The 27,260-nt window shown below is 44.1% G+C and overlaps 1 protein-coding gene across 1 annotated transcript in view; it reads right to left on the reverse strand.

Moving 5' to 3' along the window:
* Positions 1-27,260, reverse strand: part of bace2 (beta-secretase 2) — an 84,443-nt gene that overhangs the window by 6,932 nt on the left and 50,251 nt on the right. Inside the window, exons 4-8 of the mRNA XM_048541051.2 lie at positions 27,094-27,231; positions 16,293-16,427; positions 12,675-12,776; positions 6,400-6,549; positions 3,686-3,854 (exon numbers count right to left, since the gene is read on the reverse strand). Of these exons, the coding sequence (XP_048397008.1) occupies positions 3,686-3,854; positions 6,400-6,549; positions 12,675-12,776; positions 16,293-16,427; positions 27,094-27,231 (694 nt within the window). The remainder of the gene's footprint in view (positions 1-3,685; positions 3,855-6,399; positions 6,550-12,674; positions 12,777-16,292; positions 16,428-27,093; positions 27,232-27,260) is intronic.

A 27,260-nucleotide genomic window follows, 5' to 3' on the forward strand; every position in this document is an offset into this window, starting at 1 on the left:
AACCTTAGTGAATGATGGACCAGGCCCAAACGGCAAAACAGCAAATCCCCTTCTTAAACCCACACTGCCATGAGAGATACTGTGAAAACCTGGTTAGGTGGGATTGATCTAGGCACTAGCTAAATGGGGCTAAAGGCCGTTTCCCCACCTCCATCTGAATTCTCTAATGCCATCAGTATACAAGTTGTTAAAGCCACTGCATCAGAACAGGGCAGCATGGGAGCTCGTTTGGCCAGTCAGATTCTTGTGCTGGTTCTTAAAAACGGAAAGAATCTTCTGCGAATAATATCAGTCTCCGGTTTTTTTCATTAGAGTTCCACAATATTTCTCTACAAATATTTCCACCTCCAAAACTGTGACTTTCACCATGCTGAAGGACAACAGCTGAGGATGCATGGGAACACAACATTCCCAGCCAAGCCACAGAACAACATGGCTCACGAAAATATATTGTTACTCTATTGCCATCACTGGGTCAGAGCTTTGGGCCTCCCTACTTAACACCACTGTGGGTGTAAGTACAGCACAGACTGTCACGATTCAAGGTGGTGACAAACCACCATTTGAGGACAATCAGAGATGGGCAACACATGCTGTCCTTGCCAGTGATGGCCGCAGACTGAAAAAAAAATTAACATTGAATTCACTTTTGAAAACGATTTCATCTACCTTCACCACCCTTACAAGCCGTGAACACCAGATCATATCTTTTGGTGTAACTTTTAAAATTTCCTTTACATCATTGCCAGGTTCTTTGCAAGGGGTAAACGATTTTGAACAGGTAAGGCTTATGGGAATGGGGTTTTTGCTCGACAAGGCAGTCAAAGGATTTTTTGTGATGGTGGGGTGAACAGGCAGGAACATGGAGCTAAGGTAACAGTCAGAGCGCTATGATCTTAGCGAATGGCAGAGCAGGCTTGACGGACCGAATGGCCTAACAGTTACTACTTTGTAAGAAATAAAGTTTCTTGACCAATCAAAATTTAGGCCTACTGCCTACGTCAAGCTGCATTCAGAAGAAGATAAAACTTGAACATGTCAAACAATAGAACAGCACAAAATGTAACAATTTGATTATTTTCCCTTCATTGGAAAGAAGCGATGCTGAAAGAAGCACTGTACGTTAGAACTTGGGTACAGTAGACCTCAAAGTCTCTCTCTCCATTTCACTCCATGCAACGCACTGCGGGAGGGAACAAAAACAAAAATCTTCTTTTGGAAATAACAATCCATCCTGTTGAAGCCTGGTTAACACTCAATCATCGGGAGAGAGGAACAGTGTGAGCGAGGGGACAAAAGGGAGTAAGTGCGTGTGAAAAAAGAAGCAGAGAGCGCAAGTGAAAGAAAAGAAAGAAACAGAAAGAAGAAAAAAAGAAACAGAAGATAAGCAAATTTTTTTGCAATCTTCAAATAAAAAGGGAAAAAGAAAGTATTTTAAGCAAAAACAATTGTCACTCTTGGAGAGAAAGGATTCAATGATTTTGCTATGATTATTCCTCGAATTATTCCACATCTCCATCATGTCCTCCAGCTTGACAGCATATAGTCATTCCTCCAAACATTGTCTCATGTGAATCCTTGGTCTCCATTGTTCCTCTGGTCAGCGGCCCCATCTTTAGCAGCCAAGACCTGAAACTCCCAGCCTGAACCTCCTTGCCTCTTGTTCCACCTTCAAGGTGCTTCTCAAACACCAACCTCCTGACAAGCTTTTGGTTACTTGTCTTAACACTCTTCCCTGTGTGGCAAATTTTGTTTAACATCATTCTTGAGGGGTCTGCTGTGATATGTGACAACGCTTCAGGCACTACATAAATGCATGGTGTTTTTCAGGCAGGCTCCTCACTGTTTGCAACCTTTGTAGCTGGATACCAGCAGAACCTGCCAACTGGTGGGACCACACAATCTTTCTGCAAGTTGCTCCTCGAGCCCACCTCAAGGTTGAGGGGCCGGGACTGGGAGGCATGCAGCACACAATTCCATAACAGGGACAATCCTTGGCTCAGATAACAAATTGTGGGGCTGGATGAACACAGCAGGCCAAACAGCATCTTCAGAGCACAAAAGCTGACGTTTCAGGCCTAGACCCTTGAAACGTCAGCTTTTGTGCTCCTAAGGTGCTGCTTGGCCTGTTGTGTTCATCCAGCCCCACAATTTGTTATCTGGGATTCTCCAGCATCTGCAGTTCCCATTGCCTCTGATCATAATTCTTGGCTCAGTGCAGCTTAAAATGTTCTGCAGTATTGATCAGGGCCACTAGATGACCTCAAGGTCCAGAGAGGCAACTTTTAGAAGGAAATGTAAAAGTGACAATATTAATGTGGCCATCTTCCAAACCAACAGAATGAAAGACTGTTTGGCACGTTGACCAATTCCTACATATTTTCTGACTCTCAGCTGAAGGTCAAAATACCACCCACATTCTTCAACAAGTGTGCAAGATTTCCTTGTAACCGCTCTCATGGTACCGTGGTTAAGTTCTCTGGAAGTGCAGCAAAAGACTGATGGCTCGTTCAGAGGAAATTCGCAGCCTGTAAAACACTAAAGTTAAGACTTGAAACTGTCGTATCTAGCAACATCAATCTCTAATGGTATGTGGTTGGGATAGATTGCTGCCATTAATCCTCCTTTCTGCTATTTTAAAATAACCAAACCAAACAAAATGAATGGAAGTCAAGATACACTTAAGAACTTGAATTAAAATATATTTTTGTGGGACGAATGCAGCAACACCTACAGTGCCCATCAGTTCCAGAAGGCCTAATGAGTACCTCAATCCGTGAGCCTGTCCAGTTAATGCTTTCATTTCTCCCACTGCTGTCAAGTCTCATTAAGATGCACTTGAACAACAAGACATAGTTTACTGCATGGTACCAACAGATACAAGTTACACCGAATGGATAGATATCTTTACAAAGACTATCTGGAGCCAGAAATGAGACATCTGTTGCCATTGAGACATCATGCTGGACAGCTTGAGCTGTACCCAAAGACTGAGACACATCATCATCTTCATCATGAACCCCTTCAGAAACACTGCCATATGCAACTTTGGCCCCATTAGTTTGCTAGTCTTGCTGAGAAGACCACACAAAAGCAAAGCCAAATCCAGGGGCATTTCTCAGTCTAAACCTTGATTGTAATAGTGGCACCACCAACATTGTTATTGAATATGAATTGGTCAAATCTTCTGTCATTCATAAACCATCCAGAAACATCACTCAGCAGGATAGTATCACAGTTAAAAAAAAACATTTCTTTTAAGGAATTTGCTCCCTCAGCAGAATTAAGAGATGTAAAACGATCGCAGTTTGCACAGACATCAGTTTTATGATTAGCAAGTTCAGTACTGGAATACAATATTAGCGGCTCTCCCATTCCAACATTCTAGCTGTAGCCTTTACAGAAATGGTCCAGTGTGAGTCAAAAAAACACTTTGTGATAATCAAGTGAGTTTTGAAATTCTAAGCCAATTCTATAAGTAATAGCTTGCCTTATTTAAAAAGAGCAAAGCCAACAAAGACACATTCTTGCAGCGAGACTTGGGAGTCAAGGTCCTTTCAGCCTCAGAGCTCAGAGAACTGAACTCAGTTGTTGTTTAGCCCTGTGGCTACAGTAATGACACACAAGGCTTACTAACACATTGCACAGTAAAATGTTTATTAAGCACAAGCAGCCCAAGACTGACCTGCACACGAGCTGATAGAAAATCCAACTCGTTTCTGTGCCCGATCAAATATGACGTAGAAGCCTTCCATCACAGTGGCACCCAAGACCAATCCATTAGTCGAGGAGGAGATTCCAAATCTATAGCATTCCATCTGGACTCCAATATCAGCCATTGGTTGGACGTACAACTGTGCATACAACAAAAATAACAGCAAGCTCAACAAGACAGAGAATATATCCAAAAACTGTATTTCTTAACCTACATTTATAACATAAGTGTTTTTATTTGTACATGAGGTGTAGCTATTGTTGAATTAATCCAGTATTTATTGCCCTTCCCTAATTGCCTGGTGAGCAGTTAAGAAACAGATGTACGTATACGGGGTGGTTTGTAAGGCATTTAGCACGCTTGTCTTCATTGCTCAAGCCATTGGGTATAGGAGTTGGTGTGTCATGTTGAGGTCGCACTGGTCATTGGTGAGGCCACTTCTGGAGTGCTTTGTACAGTTCTGGTCACCCTGCTACAGGAAGGATATTATTAAACTGGAGAGGGTTCAGAAAATGTTTACCAGGATGTTGTCATGACTAGAGGGTTTGAGTTATGAGAGGCTGTATAGGCTGGAACTTTTCTTCACTGGAACGTAGGAAGTTGAAGGTTGACCTTATAGAGACTTAGAAATCATGAGAAGCATAGATAAGGTGAATAGGAAAGGTCAGAGTCAGAGTCCGACAGTATGGAGCCAGGCCCTTCAGCCCAAATGGGTCCGAACCAAAATGTCCATCCATGCTCACCCCATTTCCCTGCACTTAATCTGTATCCTTCTATACATTTCCTGTCCATCAATTCATCCAAATGCCTTTTAAATGTTAATGTCCATGCCTCAACTGCTTCCAGTGGTAGCTTATTCCACATGCATACCACCCTCTGTAAAAATATAGCCCCTCAGGTTCCCATGTATTCTTTCCCCTCTTACCCTAAACTGATGCCCTTTAGTCGTTGATTCCCCAATCCTGGGAATAAGACCAAATGCATTCACCATATCTATGCCTCTCATGATTTTATAAACTTTCATAAGATCCTCCTTCAGTCTCCTACACTCTAAAAGAAAAAAAGTCCTAGCTTGTCCAACCTCTCCCTATAACTCAGTCACTTCAGTTTTGGCAACATCCTTGTAAATATGTTCTTCACTCTTTCGAGTTTCATAACATCCTTCCTATAGCAAAGTGACCAAAACTGAACACAATACTCCAAGTGCAGGGTCAACGTCCTGTACAATTGCAACATGACGTCCCAACTTCCATACTCATTTCCCTGTCTGATGAAGGCCAGCATGCCAAAAGCCTTCTTCATTGCCCTGTCTACCCGAGACTCAGAGAACCATGCACTTGAACTCCAAAGGTTCCTCCCTTCCACTACACTCCTCAAGGCTCTACCATTCACCACAAAACTCCTATTTTGATTTGACTTTCCAAAATGTGACACCTCAGGCGTCTCTATATTAAACTCCATTTGCTATTTGTCAACCCATTTCCCCAGGTGATCAAGATCCTGCTGCAATTTCTGATGATCTCCCTCACTGTCTGCGATGCTGCCTAGTTTAGTGTCATCTGCATCCTAGGTCTTTTACCTAGGGTCGGGGGAGTTCAAAACTAGGGGGCACATTTTTAAGGCGAGAGGAGAAAGGTTTAAAATGGACCTGAGGGGCAGCTTATTCCACAGAGGGTGGTTCGTATGTGGAATGACCTTCCAGAGGAAGGGGAAGATGCAGGTACAGTTTCAACATTTACGAGACATTTGGATAGGTATGTGAATAGGTAAGGTTTAGAGGAATATGGGCCAAACAGAGGCATGTGGAACTAGTTTAGATCAGGATTATGGCTGGCATGAAGTGGTTGGACCGAAGGGTGTGTTTCTGCACTCTTCACCTCTATGACCTATAGGCAGAGATTCACTAAAGATCTTCAGGCAGAACTTTCCAAACCCATGACCACCTCGATCTAGAAGGACAAGGGCAGCAGATACGTGGGAACATCACCACCACTATTTCCCTCCAAGCCACGCAACATGCTGACTTGGAAATATATTGCTGTTTCTTTACAGTGACTGGTTAAAATCAAGGAGCTCCCTCCTTGATGGCATTATGGGCCCATCTACAGCACACAGATGCATCGTTCAAGGAGATAGCTCACCACCACCTTAAGGGCAACTAGAGATAAACAATAGATCCTTGCCAACCAGTAATGCCCATTACCCACATGTAAATAAATGATAAAAGAAAAGGGAGAATCGAGTTCTTTCTCTCAAAAGGTGTTAGTGACTATTGATAGTGATAACACTATCACCCTTAGATTGTATTTTGTTATTCCAGATTTTTATTTAAGTTAAACTTCACCATCTGCCATGGTGGGATTGGGAAGCATGAGTCCAGAACAATTATCCTGGGGTTCAGGAATACTAACCTAGGGACATTGCCACAGCCTGCCCATAAATTGGTACTCAGCATCTTTGTCATGACTAGACCATTATATATAATCAAAAAGCTTATAATTATACAATGTAATCCTTTATAGCCTCAAGTGGGGCTGTCTCCATTTGTACTATTATTCCCATACATAACACACAAAGACATTCTTGTATAACACTATGAATGCAATAGAAGGCGTGCATAGATTAAGTGACTAAGTTACAGGCTCAATCTGTCAGCAGTAACGTTAACCCAACTCGGCTCTCACCTGTGGCATAATGGTGATTCGGAAAGACTGGGTTGAATTTTCTCCTCGGAGGTAGATGGAGATTTCTGGAAAGTAAGACCAAGGTATAGTCCCTGAGGTCCAACAAGCCAACTGGCTGCCTGACCAAAACCCATCGGCAAATTCTGCAACCTGCCAGACACCAATGGAAAGAATAAAAGTTCAGGAAATATGGAGTTGCAAACAGAATTTTAAGCTGCAATATTAGACATTGGCTAAAATGGTTAGCCATTCATTGAAACAACTCTCCCAGCTTAAAAAGGTGTTTACACCCTTCTCGCAACTGTACCCACATCTCTGCTAGCTCATGCTATCTAATCATGTAGCTCGGTCAATAGTTTAAATTAACTGATCGATATCTGTGACAAAGTAAGTAAAGCATGAATTAGAAGGAGATCTCTCATTGGGTCTTTCTTCGTTTATAATATTCTGTTATAGACAGTTCCTATTTGTGATGCAGATCAGTCTAAAAAACATCACCCACTTAATGTTGGAGAAGTTTTCTGGACCAGGAGCCTTTCCAGCTGAAGCAGTGCAGTCCAGGGCTCCAGGAAGCATGCATTGCAGGGGATTGATAGAGAATGCACAATCCCTTTTCATTGTCACAACATGCTGTGTCCCATGGTTTAAAAAAGGTCCTGAAGCCATTGGCAGTGAATGAGTGAAGGTTTAAAGGTTGGTTGAAGGGGATGAGGATTGGGGCAGTTGAAGTGGTTCCAGTTCTTGAGGTGAAGAGTCATGCGAGGTTTAGGGCAGTCGGGAGTCAAGGGGGAGCAGGGTTTGAGTTAGGTATCTTCCAGGGAGAGTGACTGTTTTATATCTAGACATGACATAGAGCAAACTATAATTCCTGTAAGCTTTTCTGCCTAATTACTAAAGCATTTCAACTCAATTGCCTTTAAAGTCTGCAACTCTACCTCAGAGCTGGGGAGTTTTCAGTGTTACAGATACTTATCAGACATTTAAACTTTCTAGGAAATTCCTACGAAGTCAGCTGTATTGGCATCTCCTGATAAGCACCCCCGACTACACAGTTAACACTGCTACCTTCCTGTCCAGTTTTAGACAAATCAAGAGTTCAAATATTCTGTAACCCCACTATCTCAAGGCATAAAAGTAAATTACAAAAAGCCTCTCTTGTCTAGAATCGTTATAACTCTCAAAAATGTACCATATGCTTCTCAATGAGAACTTGGGGTTTATAAAATACATATTCCTGAACACTTGGGGAAACTTAGCATGGCTACCTAATCCACCTAACCTGCACATCTTTGGACTGTGGGAAGAAACCAGAGCACCCCGAGGAAACCCACACAGATATGGGGAGAATGCGCAAACTCCACACAGTCACCTGAGCCTGGAATCAAACCCAGGTCTCTGGTGTTGTGAGGGAGCAGTGCTAACCACTGAACCAGCGTGTCACCCCATATAGCATCCATAATATAAACATCATTCCAGGCTTCATTGTTATAACTGATAGAAAGTGCAGAAAGGACAAAGGTGATGATTCTGGAAGGGATTACCAAAAGCCTGCTTGCTGTAATGGGTTTATAAAGAGGAAACAGGGCAGCAGTAGCCAAGGGGCTGTGGGACTTGATGATGCAAGTTATGGCCACCAGGGATGAAGAAAACGAACATGAAGATGCACAAACGATTAGTGTCAGAAACACAGGGATTTGGAGTGTTTCTTACAAAGGCTGTGACAATTAGAAGCACATTTCACAGCACGCTTTGTTTTCTCACTCAGATTTCTTCCTTCATTAAGCAAATCAACAAGCCCTACTGTGCATTAATCATTGGCTGTCACTTGCAGGTCTTCTGGAGGAATGGCTCCCAAACATGTTTAAACTCGTGCAGATATTATGGTGGGTGCAAAAGCTACTGCATTTTATGCTGATTGGAATCTACTCCTAGAAAGGTTGAAAGGTCACATTTGCATAATATGCAAACTACACACACTACAGTTGACCCAGGTCTTAATAAAAAGGAGCAATTTGCCACTAAGCCAGACATCATGTAAGCAGGTAGCTTCCAGAGATGTTAAAATGTGAGGCTGGATGAACACAGCAGGCCAAGCAGCATCTCAGGAGCACAAAAGCTGACGTTTCGGGCCTAGACCCTTCGAAGGGTCTAGGCCCGAAACGTCAGCTTTTGTGCTCCTGAGATGCTGCTTGGCCTGCTGTGTTCATCCAGCCTCACATTTTATTATCTTGGAATCTCCAGCATCTGCAGTTCCCATTATCTCAGCTTCCAGAGATGTGTTTTGGGGGCAGTTTAATGTCAAAACTGGTGATTGGGCTTTACACTGTCATTGTCGGATTAAAAAGAAAAGTGTACATTTTGAAAGCAGAACAATATGCTTTCCCACTACCAAACAGAATCAACTTTTAACCTCAAAAACACTTGTACGGCTGTAAGTGAGGAGAGGAGGTGGAAATCCAAGCCAAGAACCCAACTTCCCTACTTGTGACCTCGTAACCTGGGTGACAAAAACACTGGAGAAATCCCGGTTGCAAGATTTAGATTGTAAATTAGCCTGGTGCTTAAGGCGCTTGTCTAGAACAAGAGAGAGTTGTAAGTGTTGAGTGACATTCAGCAATTTAAAAAGTGATTGCTGACTGACTTCAAGTATATTAATACAAATTCCAGAATTCTGATCAAGGGGCGTTTCACCACTGCCTGTTGCTGTGCATCAGCTGTTCTTGAATCTAGGAAGTGAACACTGACCAGAAATTGAACTCAGCTGATTAGCTGTGGGAAAGAACATCAGCATAAAACTTCACTCGCTTTCCCCTCCCCCTCACAGATGCTGCCTTAACTGCTGACAATGTCCACTATTTGCCATGGTCCACCAGTCCCGTGGTTAAGCAATAGATCCTTGCCAACCAGTAATTGGACTATAATCCAGAAACCCATGCTAACGTTCGAGAGAAGAATTCTGAGGAAGGGTGACACTGGACCCAAAACATTAACTCTGCTTTTTCTCCACAGATGCATTAGGACAAGAAATTCCAAAGCAATAGTGCATTATTACCATCTTCTGTGAAGCAGAAATGGTCAAGCCAGCACAGCCCAATGCACCCATTCCACCAATTTAAAAAAAATCTTCTTTTTGATCTCCTGTTAGAGTTTGTGGCCGTGACTTAATCAAAATCCCACTTGCAGCTCTCCTCCTTTTTGTGCAGAAATGGTAGCGAGATTTAATATTCTCCTGGATCTCCCTGTTAGTGGGCAGCAAGACCTCAGGCCTTCTAGTGTATTGCTGTTCCCACTGAAACCAAACAGCATAAAAGGTGCAGTGATTTTATTGTAGTAAAGCCCCTAATTGCATCTCAAAAGGATTATAGATTTTAAAAAAAAGACACCAAGCCATATTAAGGGTATCTGACCAAAACTTGAGAGTTCGGTTTTAAGGTGCCTAGTCAAAAACAGGATGTCAGAGACATTCAGGGAGGAAGTTTCAGAGCTTTGGGCCTTCACAACATAAGGCACAGTTGCCAATGGCCAATAAATGCCTGCTTTTCCAAGTCCTCTATCTCTAGTAGGAAGCAGGATAGCTTGAGTGAATAATCAGCAGGTTATGTGCAACTGCTGAAGTTGCTCCTGTGGACTGGAATGAAATTTCAATCAGGAAAAGACAGGCAGAGTAAGACAACAGGTTAGGTTTGAACAGGTTGTGAATAAGGAGTATCCTTCATTCTTATAGAAATTCATATACATAGTGCCACAGGCTCTGGAGATTAGCTCAAGAGACACAGCTGGTTTTCAACATTGCTCAAGATTAAACCCAATATGCGTAGCTTTATAAACAAAAGGAGACAGGAGGCGTAAGTGCTACTATCATTGGACAATAACCCAGAAGCCCATGCTAACGTTCGAGAGAAGAATTCTGAGCAAGGGCGACACTGGACCCAAAACATTAACTCTGCTTTCTCTCCACAGATGCTGCCAGACCTGCAGAGTTTTTATACAAACTTTTGCTTTTGTTTCTGACTTCCAACATCCGCAGTTCTTCAGTTTTTTTTTGTTGAATGTTCTAGAGACATTGGTTGAAATCTCATAGTGCAGACAGTGAAACATGACTTCAATAAAAACAAGAAATAAAAGAATTAGCCTAATGGTGACCATGTAACAAAAATAGTTGATTGTTACACAAGCCCATCTGGTATACTAATGTCTTTCAGGGAAAGGAATCTGCCATCCTTAACTGGTCTGACCAAATCCATTGTAAAATTGACTCTTAAATGCCCTCTGGGCAATCATGGATAGGCAATAAATGCTGGCTGAGCAAGCAAAGCCGATGTCCCATGAACAAATTTGTTAGGAGAGGAAGTCACCTCACTGATTGATCAGGCCACAGCATAAACTAAACAATGGGCAAAACAGTCAGCTCATTGCCCTACAGCAGTCGTAGAACAAAACCCACAAGAAAATAGACACTGCCTTTTAAGCAACACATGTCGGTAAATGGGCCATCACACTTTCAAGTTTGGAGAAGTAATGATCTCCCTATTCCAAGAACAGGGTTAGGCAGGAACAGATACTCTGACCTGCTGAGTACTTCTAGCATCTCCGGTTATTATTTCAGACTTGCAGCGTTTTGCTTTTATCCTCTGGATTACAAATTAAAACCAGCATCCGAAGGTTGCTTCAATGGGAGAGATAAGCAGCAATTCAAGTTCTTAGTTGGAAGACAGCAAGTCAGTGTCACTATGGAGAGTGGGGGAGCAGTTGTTTTATCAAGGCTGAGATGGACAAATTTTAATTAGTACAGGAATCAAGGGTTCTCCGGAAAAGGGAAGAAGAGTGGAATTGGGAATTATCAGAGCATATTCAATGGGTTGAATGGCCCACTTCTGCTTCTAAGTTTTGTATTTAGGAATTCTGGTATGGCAGCTAAGCCTAAGCAGTTACACTGTTGACTGAAAGTGCAACAATCAAGCAGCCTGAAATTGGTTACAAATGGCAAGTTTAAAAGTAGGACATCACACAGGTTAATAGAGCCGTGATAATTATACGGGTACAGGAGTTTAAGGGCTAAGTCACCAGAGCAGTTGCACTCTGTGTTACTGGGGATCAGCAATGGTTCTAATTTTCCTGTGACTCAAGTCTGTCACTACACTTTGAGCAGTGTCATCAATTAGATCTGCTCGCTTCTGCTAGATAAAGACTCTTGGTCAAATGTGTAACATCACTGCACTTACTGGTTCAAACAAAATGACACTTTTCTGGTAATTGGGATTAATCTTGGCCTGAACTCAAATTAAAGGCTTGACAAAAAGGAAGAGATTATCTTTGCCCATGAGTGAGGAATTAAAGGTTAAAGATAACATTAAACTTATAGAAATGGCATGCAATTGCACAAACTTCAGAAGATTGTTTTTTAGCTTTTCATGTTTTATCCAAAGTGTGGCTAAAACATGAACAGTACCAAGTAAAGTCTTCTTTGCAAAGCTTTCCATCTTGCACTCATCAAGACATAATGCAACAACAAAAAGTCATGGCGAGAACCGGCATGAAAAGAGAGAAGAGCACTGATTGATTATCAATGGCTCTGCCTGAACCAGAGTCTGCTTGTTAACCAATGTACTTATTAACACAGATTGGCAGTTAATGGTCAGGCTCAATTTTAAACCAGGCAGAATGACTGATTTCTCAGCGTAATGCCCTGACCAATGACCAGCAAATAGCTATCACCTATTTTGTCGAATTGAAACAGACACAGAATGTGTACATGAGATAACAAGGCACAGAGGTGGATGAACACAGCAGGCCCAGCAGCATCAGAGGAGCAGGAAGGCTGACTTTCCGAGCCTTGTACCTTCTTCAGAAAATTTTCTTCCTGCTCCTCTGATGCTGCTGGGCCTGCTGTGTTCATCCACCTCTGCGCCTTGTTATCTCAGATTTTCCAGCATCTGCATTTCCTGCTATCTCTGAAAGACAGTGTGTACATGTTCTACCTACAGAGAATAGGGCCCTATGTGTTAGTGTACAAAGCTTCCAGTTTCCACAAGTACAAAGGTTCTTTATGCTGCAGTCCAGGGCCTATTTGTACAACGTGGAAACATACGAGACAAAAAGTGACAAGGGGAAGTCACAGTAGGCCAAGGACAGGGAAAGGATTCAAGCTGTATCCAGCCACATTCAGTGACGACTTGTCAATTTATTTTTGAACAATGAAGTCCACATCTTAAATTTGAAATATGAAAAAAAAACCTTGAATGACATCTTCATAACTCCAGCAGCAAGTCTCTTACCTTTGAGGTTTGTTTGATGGTTGCTACAACTGCATCAAACACATTAATTGGTAGGCGCAGGAGAGTGGTACCACTGTCCACAATGGCCTTGTCAGAGTTGTACTAAGATGAGAGGGAAAACAAGTACAGTTGCGCGTCAGTGAAGTGATAACTCCCACGGGAAACACTTTCAGAATATAAACAAGACCAAGAAAGATGAGCAAAGGGACAATGCAACTTCAAGTTGACCTGTCAACATTAGGCCTGTATAAATCTAACCCAAGCACTGACATTCAATATTCCATCAATTACGTAGGTCCCTGCATACAGGCCCGAGAGCAGAACTAACTCGGTCACCAGGTTGAAACGATGGGTTGGAAGAGCTCTATTTACCAGATATAGCAATATACTGTGAGGCAGTCCTACAAAAAAGGTAACAACTCTTAAAGTCTTATGTAAATGCAAATTACAATTCCTGGAGCATCCTTAGGTGTCACCTGGGGCTCAGTGATACAACTTTAGGCCTTGCCCTGAGGATTTGAGTGTAATAATTTAGGCTGTCATACTGCGTGCAGGCTGTTGAAGGTGCCATCTATCAGCTGAGCTGTTAAACTAATGTCCTCTCTTCCATCTCAAGTGGGACAAAAATCCTGCAGTACGATTTGATGTACAGCAAGTTTCCTGGTTGATATTTATCCCCTGGCAAAACTTTATAAGACAGATTGCTTCGTTGTTATCTGTTTTGTTTTGGAGGCTGGCTCTGTATCAATTTCTACATAAAAACAATGGCCACATTTCAAAGTGTACATCTGTTTGTATGTGGATTACAAAAATCATAGAACTGTAGGATTCCTACAGTGTGAAAACAGGCCATTTGGTCCATCAAGTCCATACTGATCCTCCAAAGAGCATCCCACCCTGGCGCACCCCCTAGCCTATCCCTTTAATGCTGCATTTCCCATGGCTAAACCACCCACCCTGCACATCCCTGGGCAGTAATAGCATGGCCAGTCCACCTAAACAACACATTTTTGGGCTGTGGGAGCAAATCCACACAGACACGGGAAGACCTGGTAAACTGGATGTGAGTTTGCTCGCTGAGCTGGAAAGTTAATTTTCAGACATTTCATCACCATTCTAGGTAACATCATCAGTGAGCTTCCGACGAAGCACTGGTGTTATGTCCCGCTTTCTATTTCTATTTTATTGTCATTTCAGGAAGTGACATCACCAACCCAAGGAAACCTAAATAGATAAATAGAAAGTGGGACATAACACCAGCACTTCGTCGGAGGCTCACTGATGATGTTACCTAGAATGGTGACGAAACATCTGAAAACTAACCTTCCAGCTCAGTGAGCAAACTCACATCCAGAACCTCAACCTGAGCTACAAATCTTCTCAAAACTCACTAACCGGTAAACTTCATAAACCGGTCACCCAAGTGTGGAATTGAACCCAGGTCCTTTGGTGTTGCGAGGCAGTGTTAACCACTGAGACACCATGCTACACTATATAAATGCAAGCTCATTCATTTTGGGTCAAGAAATGCTAAAGTACTTCCCAGAGGTATAAGCATTGTTCAAATGTAAATTTTTTTCATTCGATGTAACATGAAAATAACGTGTGAAACACAATTGAAATAAAACAGAATACATCTATCTAATCTTTGCTTTTCAGAACAGTGTGTTCCATTCCAATTCTCCCACAAACCTACTTTTACACTAACCCATGCAGTCAGGGTAAGTTCAACTCTTAAATCACTTCACCTGCTGAATTGACACTGGGCACAAAATTAACCAGTTTGGATTAAGCAACAATAACATGACCCAAAATATTTATTTGAACAAAGTACATTCCTCATTCTTTGTGGATCTGCTCATAGTACAACATCCTGGAACCGCCAGTTTAAAATCAGATGGACTGATTGTTGCTTAGGAACAATTCTGTCAACCAATACCACTGGTTTGTAAAGCTCAGTCACTTTTCCGACAGGTTGAAGAGATTTAGAAGGGAGGGAGGGCGAGGCTGATAAAAGAAGCCAGTTTAAATGATTACACTAAGTTTACAAGTATTGTTCACTTTTAAGGGCAAACTCATACTGGTATGTAGAATAAGTAGCTGTCCTTTGTATTTAAGTATCCAGCCAGTGTTCACAGACTATTCCACATTGGGTGCATTCTAACAATTGTACAGCAGACAGAAACAGGATATCTTGCTGTCTAGTTTTCCCACAGCTGTAGCGGGAAATGTACAACTACTTTAACTGAGGGGCATCAGATTTGCTCCTCTCACTGGCCTTCAAGGTCAAGGGTCAAGTCAATTATGTGCAGATTTTAAGATACTGAAGGTATCTGGAGTTTTGCGATATACATATTTTAAACAGGTAAGCTCCGCTCCCCACTGCAAGCACCTGAAACATTTCTGGAATTCAAACCAGACACAATTACAGCAATGTTATGAACTGTATCCTGCAGCACTTGAAAGGCCCCTACAAAATAAATGCAGGCGTATATCACCCCTCACAAACAGAAGTTAAAGGGGGAAACTTTAAAGTGAAAAGAAAGTTTGATTCACTTAGCACAGGTTTGGGTCTGATAATCCTGCATTGCAACAATAGCATGTGTGCATTTCATTTCTCCCTCCCTCCCTCAAAAAGTCACAGGTTGTTTAATATTTTCGCACACAGCTTCTATTACTGGTGAGAAACAGGATGGTTTATTCTCACATTAGTTTTTACGTAGGGGAAGAAACACACCATTAACATTTTTTTCACAATGGTGTCTGAACATGCCTCTTTTGTCAATGAAATAGTGAGGATACTGTCCCTGCTACATTGTAAAAGAAAATAACAGAATCTTCCCATTATATTTCGAAATTTCTCAGGTTCTACACTGAAAGTGCAATCTTGAGTTACCAATTTTCATGTTTCATTCAACATTATCAACTGTATCTTCCAATACAGTACCTCAACAATAGAGAAGAAAGCAAACTGAACACTTGGAATTAACCAAACGAGAGTCAATAAAAAAGGTTAGAACCACATTGGCAAAACATTCCTTTTAAATTTGAGAAAGTCATAACTAATCTTTCGAATACATGAATAAATGGTCTTCCATACAGAATGAGCTTTGGTAAAACTATACACAAACAACACGACCTTGCAGTCAAATGCAAGCTCCTCCGCTTTGCAGCTCACACATGCTCCTTCATACTGCCTTACAACACTGATACAGCTATATTCTGCACTCGTATGCTCTGATCCATCAACTAGATTTCTTAAGGTTGACAAAAGACTCAAATTAAAAATAATTAGGAGAATTCTACCTAAGCAACTCAACAATGCCTTGAAGAATAGAAGGTACAACGCATTTGGGCTTGAATACCAGCACTTTGAAGTGAATGGTCTATGTATTGTGCCTGCTACTGTTGAGCCTAATGCTAAAGCTATTAAACAGATCCTTTGTAATCAAATCATTGTGTGTGGCTGATTTTGCCTCAACCTTCAAGTGTGAGAACCGATGGAAGGCATCAGTTCCAATTATTTCTCATTAGGAATTGAATGATGCTCTCCCACATTTCAATTAAAATTTCTTGCCTGCAACAAACATGACATCTCAGATTAGATGATGTGCTTACCTCTGTACAATCCAGGTTTAAGTTTTGTCCTCCTACTTCCAGTTTAAGAACCTCAATTTGGTAATACCACTCTCTTTTGATAGGGGTGTACCATATATCCCCTTTATAGAGACTCACTTCAATTCCACCCATTACCTAAAAGTGACAAGGAAAAAAGCTCTATTATAACAGTCAACATTATTTTAATACAAAGGCAAGTTGAACACTTTCCGGGCTCCTTTAACAACACTTTCCAAATTCTCAACTTAAAAATGACAAGGGAAAAAGTCCCATGGGAACACCATCGCTTGATAGCTTTTCTCCAAGTCACACAGCATCCTGATCGAGAAATATATTGCCACTCCATCATCTCTGGCTCAAAATCCTGAAACTACTTTCCATACACCAATGTAGAGAGTGCCTATACCCTGTGGAGTTCAGGATATGACTGACCATCACCTTCAAGGGCAGTCAGAAATGTTGGCTGTGCCAGCTATGCCTACATTTCAACACGGCGAGGTAATGATTTTTTTGAAAGTTGGCCCAGCACAACACAATAAAATATCCTGTCTGTTGGTTGCAAGGGGCCGAGATAAATCAGGCTGGATGTAATCATATCTTGGTTCTGTAAGAGAACTGCAAACAAAAGGATGCCCTGAATTTAGCACAAATTAAAAATCTCATCCATTAAGCACGAGGAATTAGAAAAGAAAACGAAAATAAAATATCAGGCAAGCAGCTGACAATGAATGCTGCTTAGTTTTGAGTGCAGCTTGAGGAAATATAAGGAGCCCAGCTCTATGAAAGGTCATTAACAAGAGCACAGAAGTATCAATCCTTAGTATGGATATCTTTTACCTCCAGCACAAGTTTTACCCAAATAGTATCAGATAATGGGAACTGCAGATGCTGGAGAATTCCAAGATCATAAAATGTGAGGCTGGATGAACACAGCAGGCCAAGCAGCATCTCAGGAGCACAAAAGCTGACGTTTCGGGCCTAGACCCTTCATCAGGGTCTAGGCCCGAAACGTCAGCTTTTGTGCTCCTGAGATGCTGCTTGGCCTGCTGTGTTCATCCAGCCTCACATTTTATTATCTTTTACCCAAATAGGCTATTTTTCAAAAAAAAATCTTTGTATTATTTTGTCAGTTCATAGGATATTTTTTTTTTTAAATTTGGCTTCCTTGTAGCTGAAGGTGACAGAATATCCATTTATCATAATTAGACTCTAAACAGTGAGCCAGTGGGAAGGCAGTGGTGTTGTGGCAATGTCACTGGACTCGTATTCCGAAGATCCAAGATTAGCAATCCAGAAATCCAAGCCAATGTTCGGGGGGTGTGCATTTGAATCCCACCACAGCTGATACAAAAATTTGAATTCAATAAAACAAAACTGAAACAAACAGCTGCCCTAACAGTGACCATGCTGAATATCACAAAAGCCCATTTGTTCCACTAATGTCTGTTAAGGAAGAAAATTTGTTGTCCTCACCAGGTCTGACTTACATGTGACTTGAGATCCACAGGAATGTGGTTGGCTCAATGCCCTCTGGTCAGAGGTGGGAGCAAAGTGCTGTATTAAATCCCAGCCAGTGATGCTCACAATCCATGAGCAAAAAATAACTCAGAGGATAGAGGTGATTGAATGAAAGATCAATTCCATTCCAGTCAGTAACGAGTGGGATATAACATTTTTACACATAAAAAGTTTTACAAGGATGTTGCCAGGGTTGGGACTATCGGGACAGACTGAATAGGCTGGGGCTATTTTCCCTGAAGAATCAGAGGCTGAGTGATAACCTTACAGAGGTTTATAAAATCATGAGGGGCATAGACGGGGTGAATAGTCAATGTCTTTTCCCCAGGGTTGGGAAGCCCAAAACTAGAGGGCATAGGTTTAAGATGAGAGGGGAAAGATTTAAAAAGGGATAAAAGGTGCAATGTTTCATGTTGAGGGTGCTACATGTACGCAATGAACTGCCAGAGGAGGTGGAGTAGACTGGTACAATTGAAACATTTAAAAAGGTATCTGGATGGGCACATGCATAGAACATAGAACAGTACAGCACAGAACAGGCCCTTCAGCCCACAATGTTGTGCCGACCATTGATCCTCATGTATGCACCCTCAAATTTCTGTGACCATATGCATGTCCAGCAGTCTCTTAAATGACCCCAATGACCTTGCTTCCACAACTGCTGCTGGCAACGCATTCCATGCTCTCACAACTCTCTGCATAAAGAACCTGCCTCTGACATCCCCTCTATACTTTCCACCAACCAGCTTAAAACTATGACCCCTCGTGCTAGCCATTTCTGCCCTGGGAAATAGTCTCTGGCTATCAACTCTATCTATGCCTCTCATTATCTTGTATACCTCAATTAGGTCCCCTCTCCTCCTCCTTTTCTCCAATGAAAAGAGACCGAGCTCAGTCAACCTCTCTTCATAAGATAAGCCCTCCAGTCCAGGCAGCATCCTGGTAAACCTCCTCTGAACCCTCTCCAAAGCATCCACATCTTTCCTATAATAGGGCGCCCAGAACTGGACGCAGTATTCCAAGTGCGGTCGAACCAAAGTTTTATAGAGCTGCAACAAGATCTCACGACTCTTAAACTCAATCCCCCTGTTAATGAAAGCTAAAACACAATATGCTTTCTTAACAACCCTGTCCACTTGGGTGGCCATTTTAAGGGATCTATGTATCTGCACACCAAGATCCCTCTGTTCCTCCACGCTGCCAAGAATCCTATCCTTAATCCTGTACTCAGCTTTCAAATTCGACCTTCCAAAATGCATCACCTCGCATTTATCCAGGTTGAACTCCATCTGCCACCTCTCAGCCCATCTCTGCATCCTGTCAATGTCCCGCTGCAGCCTACAACAGCCCTCTACACTGTCAACGACACCTCCGACCTTTGTGTCGTCTGCAAACTTGCTGACCCATCCTTCAATCCCCTCGTCCAAGTCATTAATAAAAATTACAAACAGTAGAGGCCCAAGGACAGAGCCCTGTGGAACTCCACTCACCACTGACTTCCAGGCAGAATATTTTCCTTCTACTACCACTCGCTGTCTTCTGTTGGCCAGCCAATTCTGTATCCAAGCAGCTAAGTTCCCCTGTATCCCATTCCTCCTGACCTTCTGAATGAGCCTACCATGGGGAACCTTATCAAATGCCTTACTGAAGTCCATATACACCACATCCACAGCATAGGAAGGTTTAAAAGGAAACAGGCCAAATGCTGGCAAATGGGGCTAGATTAATTTAGGATACTTGGCTGATATGGCTGAGCTTGACCAAAGGTCTGTCTCCAAGCTGTACAACGCTATAACTCTTTTTCAAAACAACTTCTGCAACCCACGAGGAAGGCGTCAACTGCAGTTGTATGTGCTCACTTGATCTGCATTGTTGTCATCAGCAAGTTTGCAACAACCCCGGCTATATTTCTGGATAGCAGTTCAGGACAGCATCTATTTCACTGCGAGAAGGTAGAATTAAATTAACCCCTGTTTCTAATCTGTGATTCAGTGCATCAATCTCAGTGAGATTGTGCATGATGGACACTTCTTCAAGCTAATTCCAGTTTTTTAAGACACCGTGCAGGGATCTTTTACACAGTAAAGTAGCTCCTCTTAATTGTAGCTGATAAATTTAGTTTTTGTAGTAAGGGAGACAACAGCACTCTTAATCCCAAGGTTGATGTTTCAAATCCCATACCATTTTCTTAAATATTTCAGTATTGACCTTCTTTAAACCAAAGATTTCCTTTAAACCCAAACATTATAATTAATACTCCATATTGGAAGTTGAGAATCTCACCTTTGGAAATATCCTCATTATTCAGTTTCATCATTAACTATACCAGTGCTTATTTACACAGGGAAGAATAGCGAGATGATATGTCAATTAGATACGAGAACTTTGAATGGTGTAAGTACTACACAAACTTAAAAACGGACTACTTGAATTTTATTATTAGTCTGAGTTATGCCAACTTGCATGCATACAGCCAGCTCTGGCCTGACACTGCAGTAGCATATGCACACCCTGGAAATGTGGCACACATAAATGTTGTTTATAAATTTAGTTTTAGTCTTGATGTGGAGGAGCTGGTGTTGGGCTGGGATGGGGAAGGTCAGAAGTTAGACGACAGCAGGTTACTGACCAACAGGTTTATTTGAAATCACAAGATTTCATAGCATTGCCCCTTCATCAGGTGAAGTGAGCAAGAAGCACACAGGCAGAGAATTCATACGCAGAGAGATCAAAAGAAAATATAAATGGTGAGAGTTTGGTTTTGGAAGCCGAAAGGGCGAGTCTGAGGACACTGCTCATGCAAGAGGTTTTGAATATAGAATGCATAAGTGGCCAGTGATTTGAATGTAATGGGAGCATTTGTCCTAGTTCTACATGCACACCAGCTGTGTAGAATGACCTGTTTCAGTTCTGCAGTTTGTGTGTAAACTAGTCAAACGAGCAAATATTAAACAATAAAAGATAAGTGTAGAGTAAGTTTTAATGTGAAAATGTTTTAGTGAGCAGAAGCAAGCCTGAAAAATCTATTTCCTTGTACTGAAATTGAGGATTAATTTGAAAGATGCAATATAATAAGATGACAGCATGCAGTGACACAGTTTTCCTCTAAAGCATTCTATAGCTTCAGAACTTGACAAACTGAATCTAATGGGAATTTCCTAAGTTGCATTCCTATTCCTGTGAGCCTCATGTGCCCTCCTCAACTTCAGAGCCAGTATTCATTTCACTTGTTTGAAACCTTTTCCTTTTCCAGCCTCACCTTTTTACTGTTTGACATCTCATATCATCGGTTCACCTTCTTCAAATCAGATACTATGTAACACTAAATGCCCAGTTGTAATAATTATTGCTAAACAACTAATCTAGCCTTGTAAACCACATGGAGTGAATGTTCCTGAATGTATCCATTATGACTATTTATTGGATTTTTAAAAACATTTTATTACTTAAAAACACAAAATATTTATCACAGTATTTTATCTTCTATCTTCAGCTCACAGGCATGTCCAAAATGTTATTGCACTGAGTCAATTCCTACAAAGATAATTTGACCATTACTGCTTTCCATTCCTTGGCTGGCAGCCTGTGGGAATCCTTTAATGAGATTTAGCTGCTTCGAAAGCTTGATTACATCACTGCAGCTCTACCCTAGGAATTCCCATTAAAGAACGCTACATCAATTACAGAGTGAGTGAGAGAGAGTTAAATTTCGCACTACAAATATTTCAAGAGCATTAAGTGAGCTTTTGGGGTTTACAATGAATATCTTTTCTTTGTACAGATCGCAAAACCTGAACCAACAAGACATTAAAGGTCAGTGGGTAGGAGTTTAAGAAGGATCTATAATTGCATTCACTAAAAAGTTACATAAACGAGTGAGATACTCAGTCTTTGTTGCTAGATAAGGTCTCATCTTCTGTGCTTTTGGGTTAATGCTTTTTTGTACTTATGGACATGAAGGATCTTAATACCGAGATTTCCTTTGCCCACTTTGTGCTAACAATGTATCCTTGCTTAACAAAATGCCTGTGTTGCATCTTCTGATTACCCAGACTTAAAGTATCCTGCCACCAGCTCCAATTTCAGTCCAGTGCCTGCCAGCCAAAGCACCATGGAGTGTTATACTTAAAAGGATGCTAATTTGCATACATGCAGTTAGGTCTCTAACCCCGACAAAATCTGAGCAGAATGTGGATCCAGATTTTCTGAGCACATTTAACTTGAGATTTCTAAAACAGCAAAGTGCTATTTTTACTGCAAACTGTTGAAATCCAAACCATTGCATCCAGGTATCAGAGATAATGGGAACTGCAGATGCTGGAGAATTCCAAGATAATAAAATGTGAGGCTGGATGAACACAGCAGGCCAAGCAGCATCTCAGGAGCACAAAAGCTGACGTTTCGGGCCTAGACCCTTCATCAGAGAGGGGGATGGGGAGAGGGAACTGGAATAAATAGGGAGAGGGGGAGAGGCGGATCGAAGACGGAGAGTAAAGAAGATAGGTGGAGAGAGTGTAGGTGGGGAGGTAGGGAGGGGATAGGTCAGTCCAGGGAAGACGGACAGGTCAAGGAGGTGGGATGAGGTTAGTAGGTAGCTGGGGGTGCGGCTTGGGGTGGGAGGAAGGGATGGGTGAGAGGAAGAACAGGTTAGGGAGGCAGAGACAGGTTGGACTGGTTTTGGGATGCAGTGGGTGGGGGGGGGGGGGGCGCGAACTGGGCTGGTTTAGGGATGCAGTAGGAGAAGGGGAGATTTTGAAACTGGTGAAGTCCACATTGATACCATATGGCTGCAGGGTTCCCAGGCGGAATATGAGTTGCTGTTCCTGCAACCTTCGGGTGGCATCATTGTGGCACTGCAGGAGGCCCATGATGGACATGTCATCTAGAGAATGGGAGGGGGAGTAGAAATGGTTTGCGACTGGGAGGTGCAGTTGTTTGTTGCGGACTGAGCGGAGGTGTTCTGCAAAGCGGTCCCCAAGCCTCCGCTTGGTTTCCCCAATGTAGAGGAAGCCGCACCGGGTACAGTGGATGCAGTATACCACATTGGCAGATGTGCAGGTGAACTTCTGCTTAATGTGGAATGTCATCTTGGGGCCTGGGATGGGAGTGAGGGAGGAGGTGTGGGGACAAGTGTAGCATTTCCTGCGGTTGCAGGGGAAGGTGCCGGGTGTGGTGGGGTTGGAGGGCAGTGTGGAGCGAACAAGGGAGTCACGGAGAGAGTGGTCTCTCCGGAAAGCTGACAGGGGAGGGGATGGAAAAATGTCTTGGGTGGTGGGGTCGGATTGTAAATGGCGGAAGTGTCGGAGGATAATGCGTTGTATCCGGAGGTTGGTAGGGTGGTGTGTGAGAACGAGGGGGATCCTCTTGGGGCGGTTGTGGCGGGGGCGGGGTGTGAGGGATGTGTCGCGGGAAATACGGGAGACGCGGTCAAGGGCGTTCTCGACCATTGTGGGGGGAAAGTTGCGGTCCTTGAAGAACTTGGACATCTGGGATGTGCGGGAGTGGAATGTCTTATCGTGGGAGCAGATGCGGCGGAGGCGGAGGAATTGGGAATAGGGGATGGAATTTTTGCAGGAGGGTGGGTGGGAGGAGGTGTATTCCAGGTAGCTGTGGGAGTCGGTGGGCTTGAAATGGACATCAGTTACAAGCTGGTTGCCTGAGATGGAGACAGAGGTCCAGGAAGGTGAGGGATGTGCTGGAGATGGCCCAGGTGAACTGAAGGTTGGGGTGGAAGGTGTTGTTGAAGTGGATGAACTGTTCGAGCTCCTCTGGGGAGCAAGAGGCGGCGCCGATACAGTCATCAATGTACCGGAGGAAGAGGTGGGGTTTGGGGCCTGTGTAGGTGCGGAAGAGGGACTGTTCCACGTAACCTACAAAGAGGCAGGCATAGCTGGGGCCCATGCGGGTGCCCATGGCCACCCCCTTAGTCTGTAGGAAGTGGGAGGAGTCGAAAGAGAAGTTGTTGAGTGTGAGGACGAGTTCAGCTAGGCGGATGAGAGTGTCGGTGGAGGAGGACTGGTCGGGCCTGCGGGACAGGAAGAAGCGGAGGGCCTTGAGGCCATCTCCATGCGGAATGCGGGTGTACAGGGACTGGACGTCCATGGTGAATATGAGGTGTTGGGGGCCAGGGAATTGGAAGTCCTGGAGGAGGTGGAGGGTGTGGGTGGTGTCACGGACGTAGGTGGGGAGTTCCTGGACCAAAGGGGAGAAAATGGAGTCCAGATAGGTGGAGATGAGTTCGGTGGGGCAGGAGCAGGCTGAGACGATGGGTCGACCAGGGCAGGCAGGTTTGTGGATTTTGGGAAGAAGATAGAAACGGGCCGTGCGGGGTTCGGGAACAATGAGGTTGGAGGCTGTGGGTGGGAGGTCCCCTGTGGTGATGAGGTCGTGAATGGTGTTGGAGATGATGGTTTGGTGCTCGGGTATGGGGTCATGATCGAGGAGGCGGTAGGAGGTGGTGTCGGAGAGTTGGCGTCTGGCCTTGGCGATGTAGAGGTCAGTGCGCCATACCCGAGCACCAAACCATCATCTCCAACACCATTCACGACCTCATCACCACAGGGGACCTCCCACCCACAGCCTCCAACCTCATTGTTCCCCAACTCCGCACGGCCCGTTTCTATCTTCTTCCCAAAATCCACAAACCTGCCTGCCCTGGTCGACCCATCGTCTCAGCCTGCTCCTGCCCCACCGAACTCATCTCCACCTATCTGGACTCCATTTTCTCCCCTTTGGTCCAGGAACTCCCCACCTACGTCCGTGACACCACCCACACCCTCCACTTCCTCCAGGATTTCCAATTCCCTGGCCCCCAACACCTCATATTCACCATGGACGTCCAGTCCCTGTACACCCGCATTCCGCATGGAGATGGCCTCAAGGCCCTCCGCTTCTTCCTGTCCCGCAGGCCCGACCAGTCCCCCTCCACCGACACTCTCATCCGCCTAGCTGAACTCGTCCTCACACTCAACAACTTCTCTTTCGACTCCTCCCACTTCCTACAGACTAAGGGGGTGGCCATGGGCACCCGCATGGGCCCCAGCTATGCCTGCCTCTTTGTAGGTTACGTGGAACAGTCCCTCTTCCGCACCTACACAGGCCCCAAACCCCACCTCTTCCTCCGGTACATTGATGACTGTATCGGCGCCGCCTCTTGCTCCCCAGAGGAGCTCGAACAGTTCATCCACTTCAACAACACCTTCCACCCCAACCTTCAGTTCACCTGGGCCATCTCCAGCACATCCCTCACCTTCCTGGACCTCTCAGTCTCCATCTCAGGCAACCAGCTTGTAACTGATGTCCATTTCAAGCCCACCGACTCCCACAGCTACCTGGAATACACCTCCTCCCACCCACCCTCCTGCAAAAATTCCATCCCCTATTCCCAATTCCTCCGCCTCCGCCGCATCTGCTCCCACGATAAGACATTCCACTCCCACACATCCCAGATGTCCAAGTTCTTCAAGGACCGCAACTTTCCCCCCACAATGGTCGAGAACGCCCTTGACCGCGTCTCCCGTATTTCCCGCGACACATCCCTCACACCCCGCCCCCGCCACAACCGCCCCAAGAGGATCCCCCTCGTTCTCACACACCACCCTACCAACCTCCGGATACAACGCATTATCCTCCGACACTTCCGCCATTTACAATCCGACCCCACCACCCAAGACATTTTTCCATCCCCACCTTTGTCTGCTTTCCAGAGAGACCACTCTCTCCGTGACTCCCTTGTTCGCTCCACACTGCCCTCCAACCCCACCACACCTGGCACCTTCCCCTGCAACCGCAGGAAATGCTACACTTGTCCCCACACCTCCTCCCTCACCCCCATCCCAGGCCCCAAGATGACATTCCACATTAAGCAGAGGTTCACCTGCACATCTGCCAATGTGGTATACTGCATCCACTGTACCCGGTGCGGCTTCCTCTACATTGGGGAAACCAAGCGGAGGCTTGGGGACCGCTTTGCAGAACACCTCCGCTCAGTCCGCAACAAACAACTGCACCTCCCAGTCGCAAACCATTTCCACTCCCCCTCCCATTCTCTAGATGACATGTCCATCATGGGCCTCCTGCACTGCCACAATGATGCCACCCGAAGGTTGCAGGAACAGCAACTCATATTCCGCCTGGGAACCCTGCAGCCATATGGTATCAATGTGGACTTCACCAGTTTCAAAATCTCCCCTTCTCCTACTGCATTCCTAAACCAGCCCAGTTCGTCCCCTCCCCCCACTGCACCACACAACCAGCCCAGCTCTTCCCCCCCCCCCACCCACTGCATCCCAAAACCAGTCCAACCTGTCTCTGCCTCCCTAACCGGTTCTTCCTCTCACCCATCCCTTCCTCCCACCCCAAGCCGCACCCCCAGCTACCTACTAACCTCATCCCACCTCCTTGACCTGTCCGTCTTCCCTGGACTGACCTATCCCCTCCCTACCTCCCCACCTACACTCTCTCCACCTATCTTCTTTGCACTCCATCTTCGGTCCGCCTCCCCCTCTCTCCCTATTTATTCCAGTTCCCTCTCCCCATCCCCCTCTCTGATGAAGGGTCTAGGCCCGAAACGTCAGTTTTTGTGCTCCTGAGATGCTGCTTGGCCTGCTGTGTTCATCCAGCCTCACATTTTATTACATTGCATCCAGGTAATTCCTTTTGTAAACCAGATTCAAATGGTTTGCCCTATTTGAAATTGCAATCAGCTGCACTTCATAGCTAGATAATAAAATGTGAGGCTGGATGAACACAGCAGGCCAAGCAGCATCTCAGGAGCACAAAAGCTGACGTTTCGGGCCTAGACCCTTCATCAGAGAGCTATTGCCTCACTAACTGTGTATTTTAAGAACACATGAAATAACAATAGGACTAAGCCATTCAGCCCCTCAAGTCTGCTCTGCCATTTAATAGGATGATGGCTGATCCAACATTCCTCACACCCACTTTCTTGCAGTTTCCCTGTAACCCTAGATTCCCTGGCTGATCAAGAGTCCATCTATTTTAGCCTTAAATATACACAAGAACTCTGCCCCCTACAACAAAGATTTCCAATGACTCTCAACCTTCGGAGAAGAAATTCTTCCTCATCTTGGTCTTAAATTTTCAAGTCAGAATGTCGAGAACTTTTTAAATTGTTCAGAGTTAAATCTGTCAAAAAATAGGAATTTTGATGCAAACACATTTTAAGGCTCCCAGGCCTTGGTTCAAAAGTCCAAGCAGCTGTTTGAAGGCCAGAAAGGGCTGATATTTAGTTTACAGTCACATGACTTTTCTCAGAACTTACCAGGCTCCCTCCTGCAGGGCTGGCTTGCTCTTCACCTATTAACGACAATCCAGCACCACACATCTGCAGCGAGAATACATTTTGGATCCTGATCTGTTTTACTAATGAGTCAAAAAATGGCTCCACTGAACTGGATGGCTGTAAGAGAATGAATGGGCAGAGTGTGA

This window comes from Stegostoma tigrinum, chromosome 12 (genome assembly GCF_030684315.1).
Source record: "Stegostoma tigrinum isolate sSteTig4 chromosome 12, sSteTig4.hap1, whole genome shotgun sequence".
Taxonomy (NCBI): Eukaryota; Metazoa; Chordata; class Chondrichthyes; order Orectolobiformes; family Stegostomatidae; genus Stegostoma; species Stegostoma tigrinum.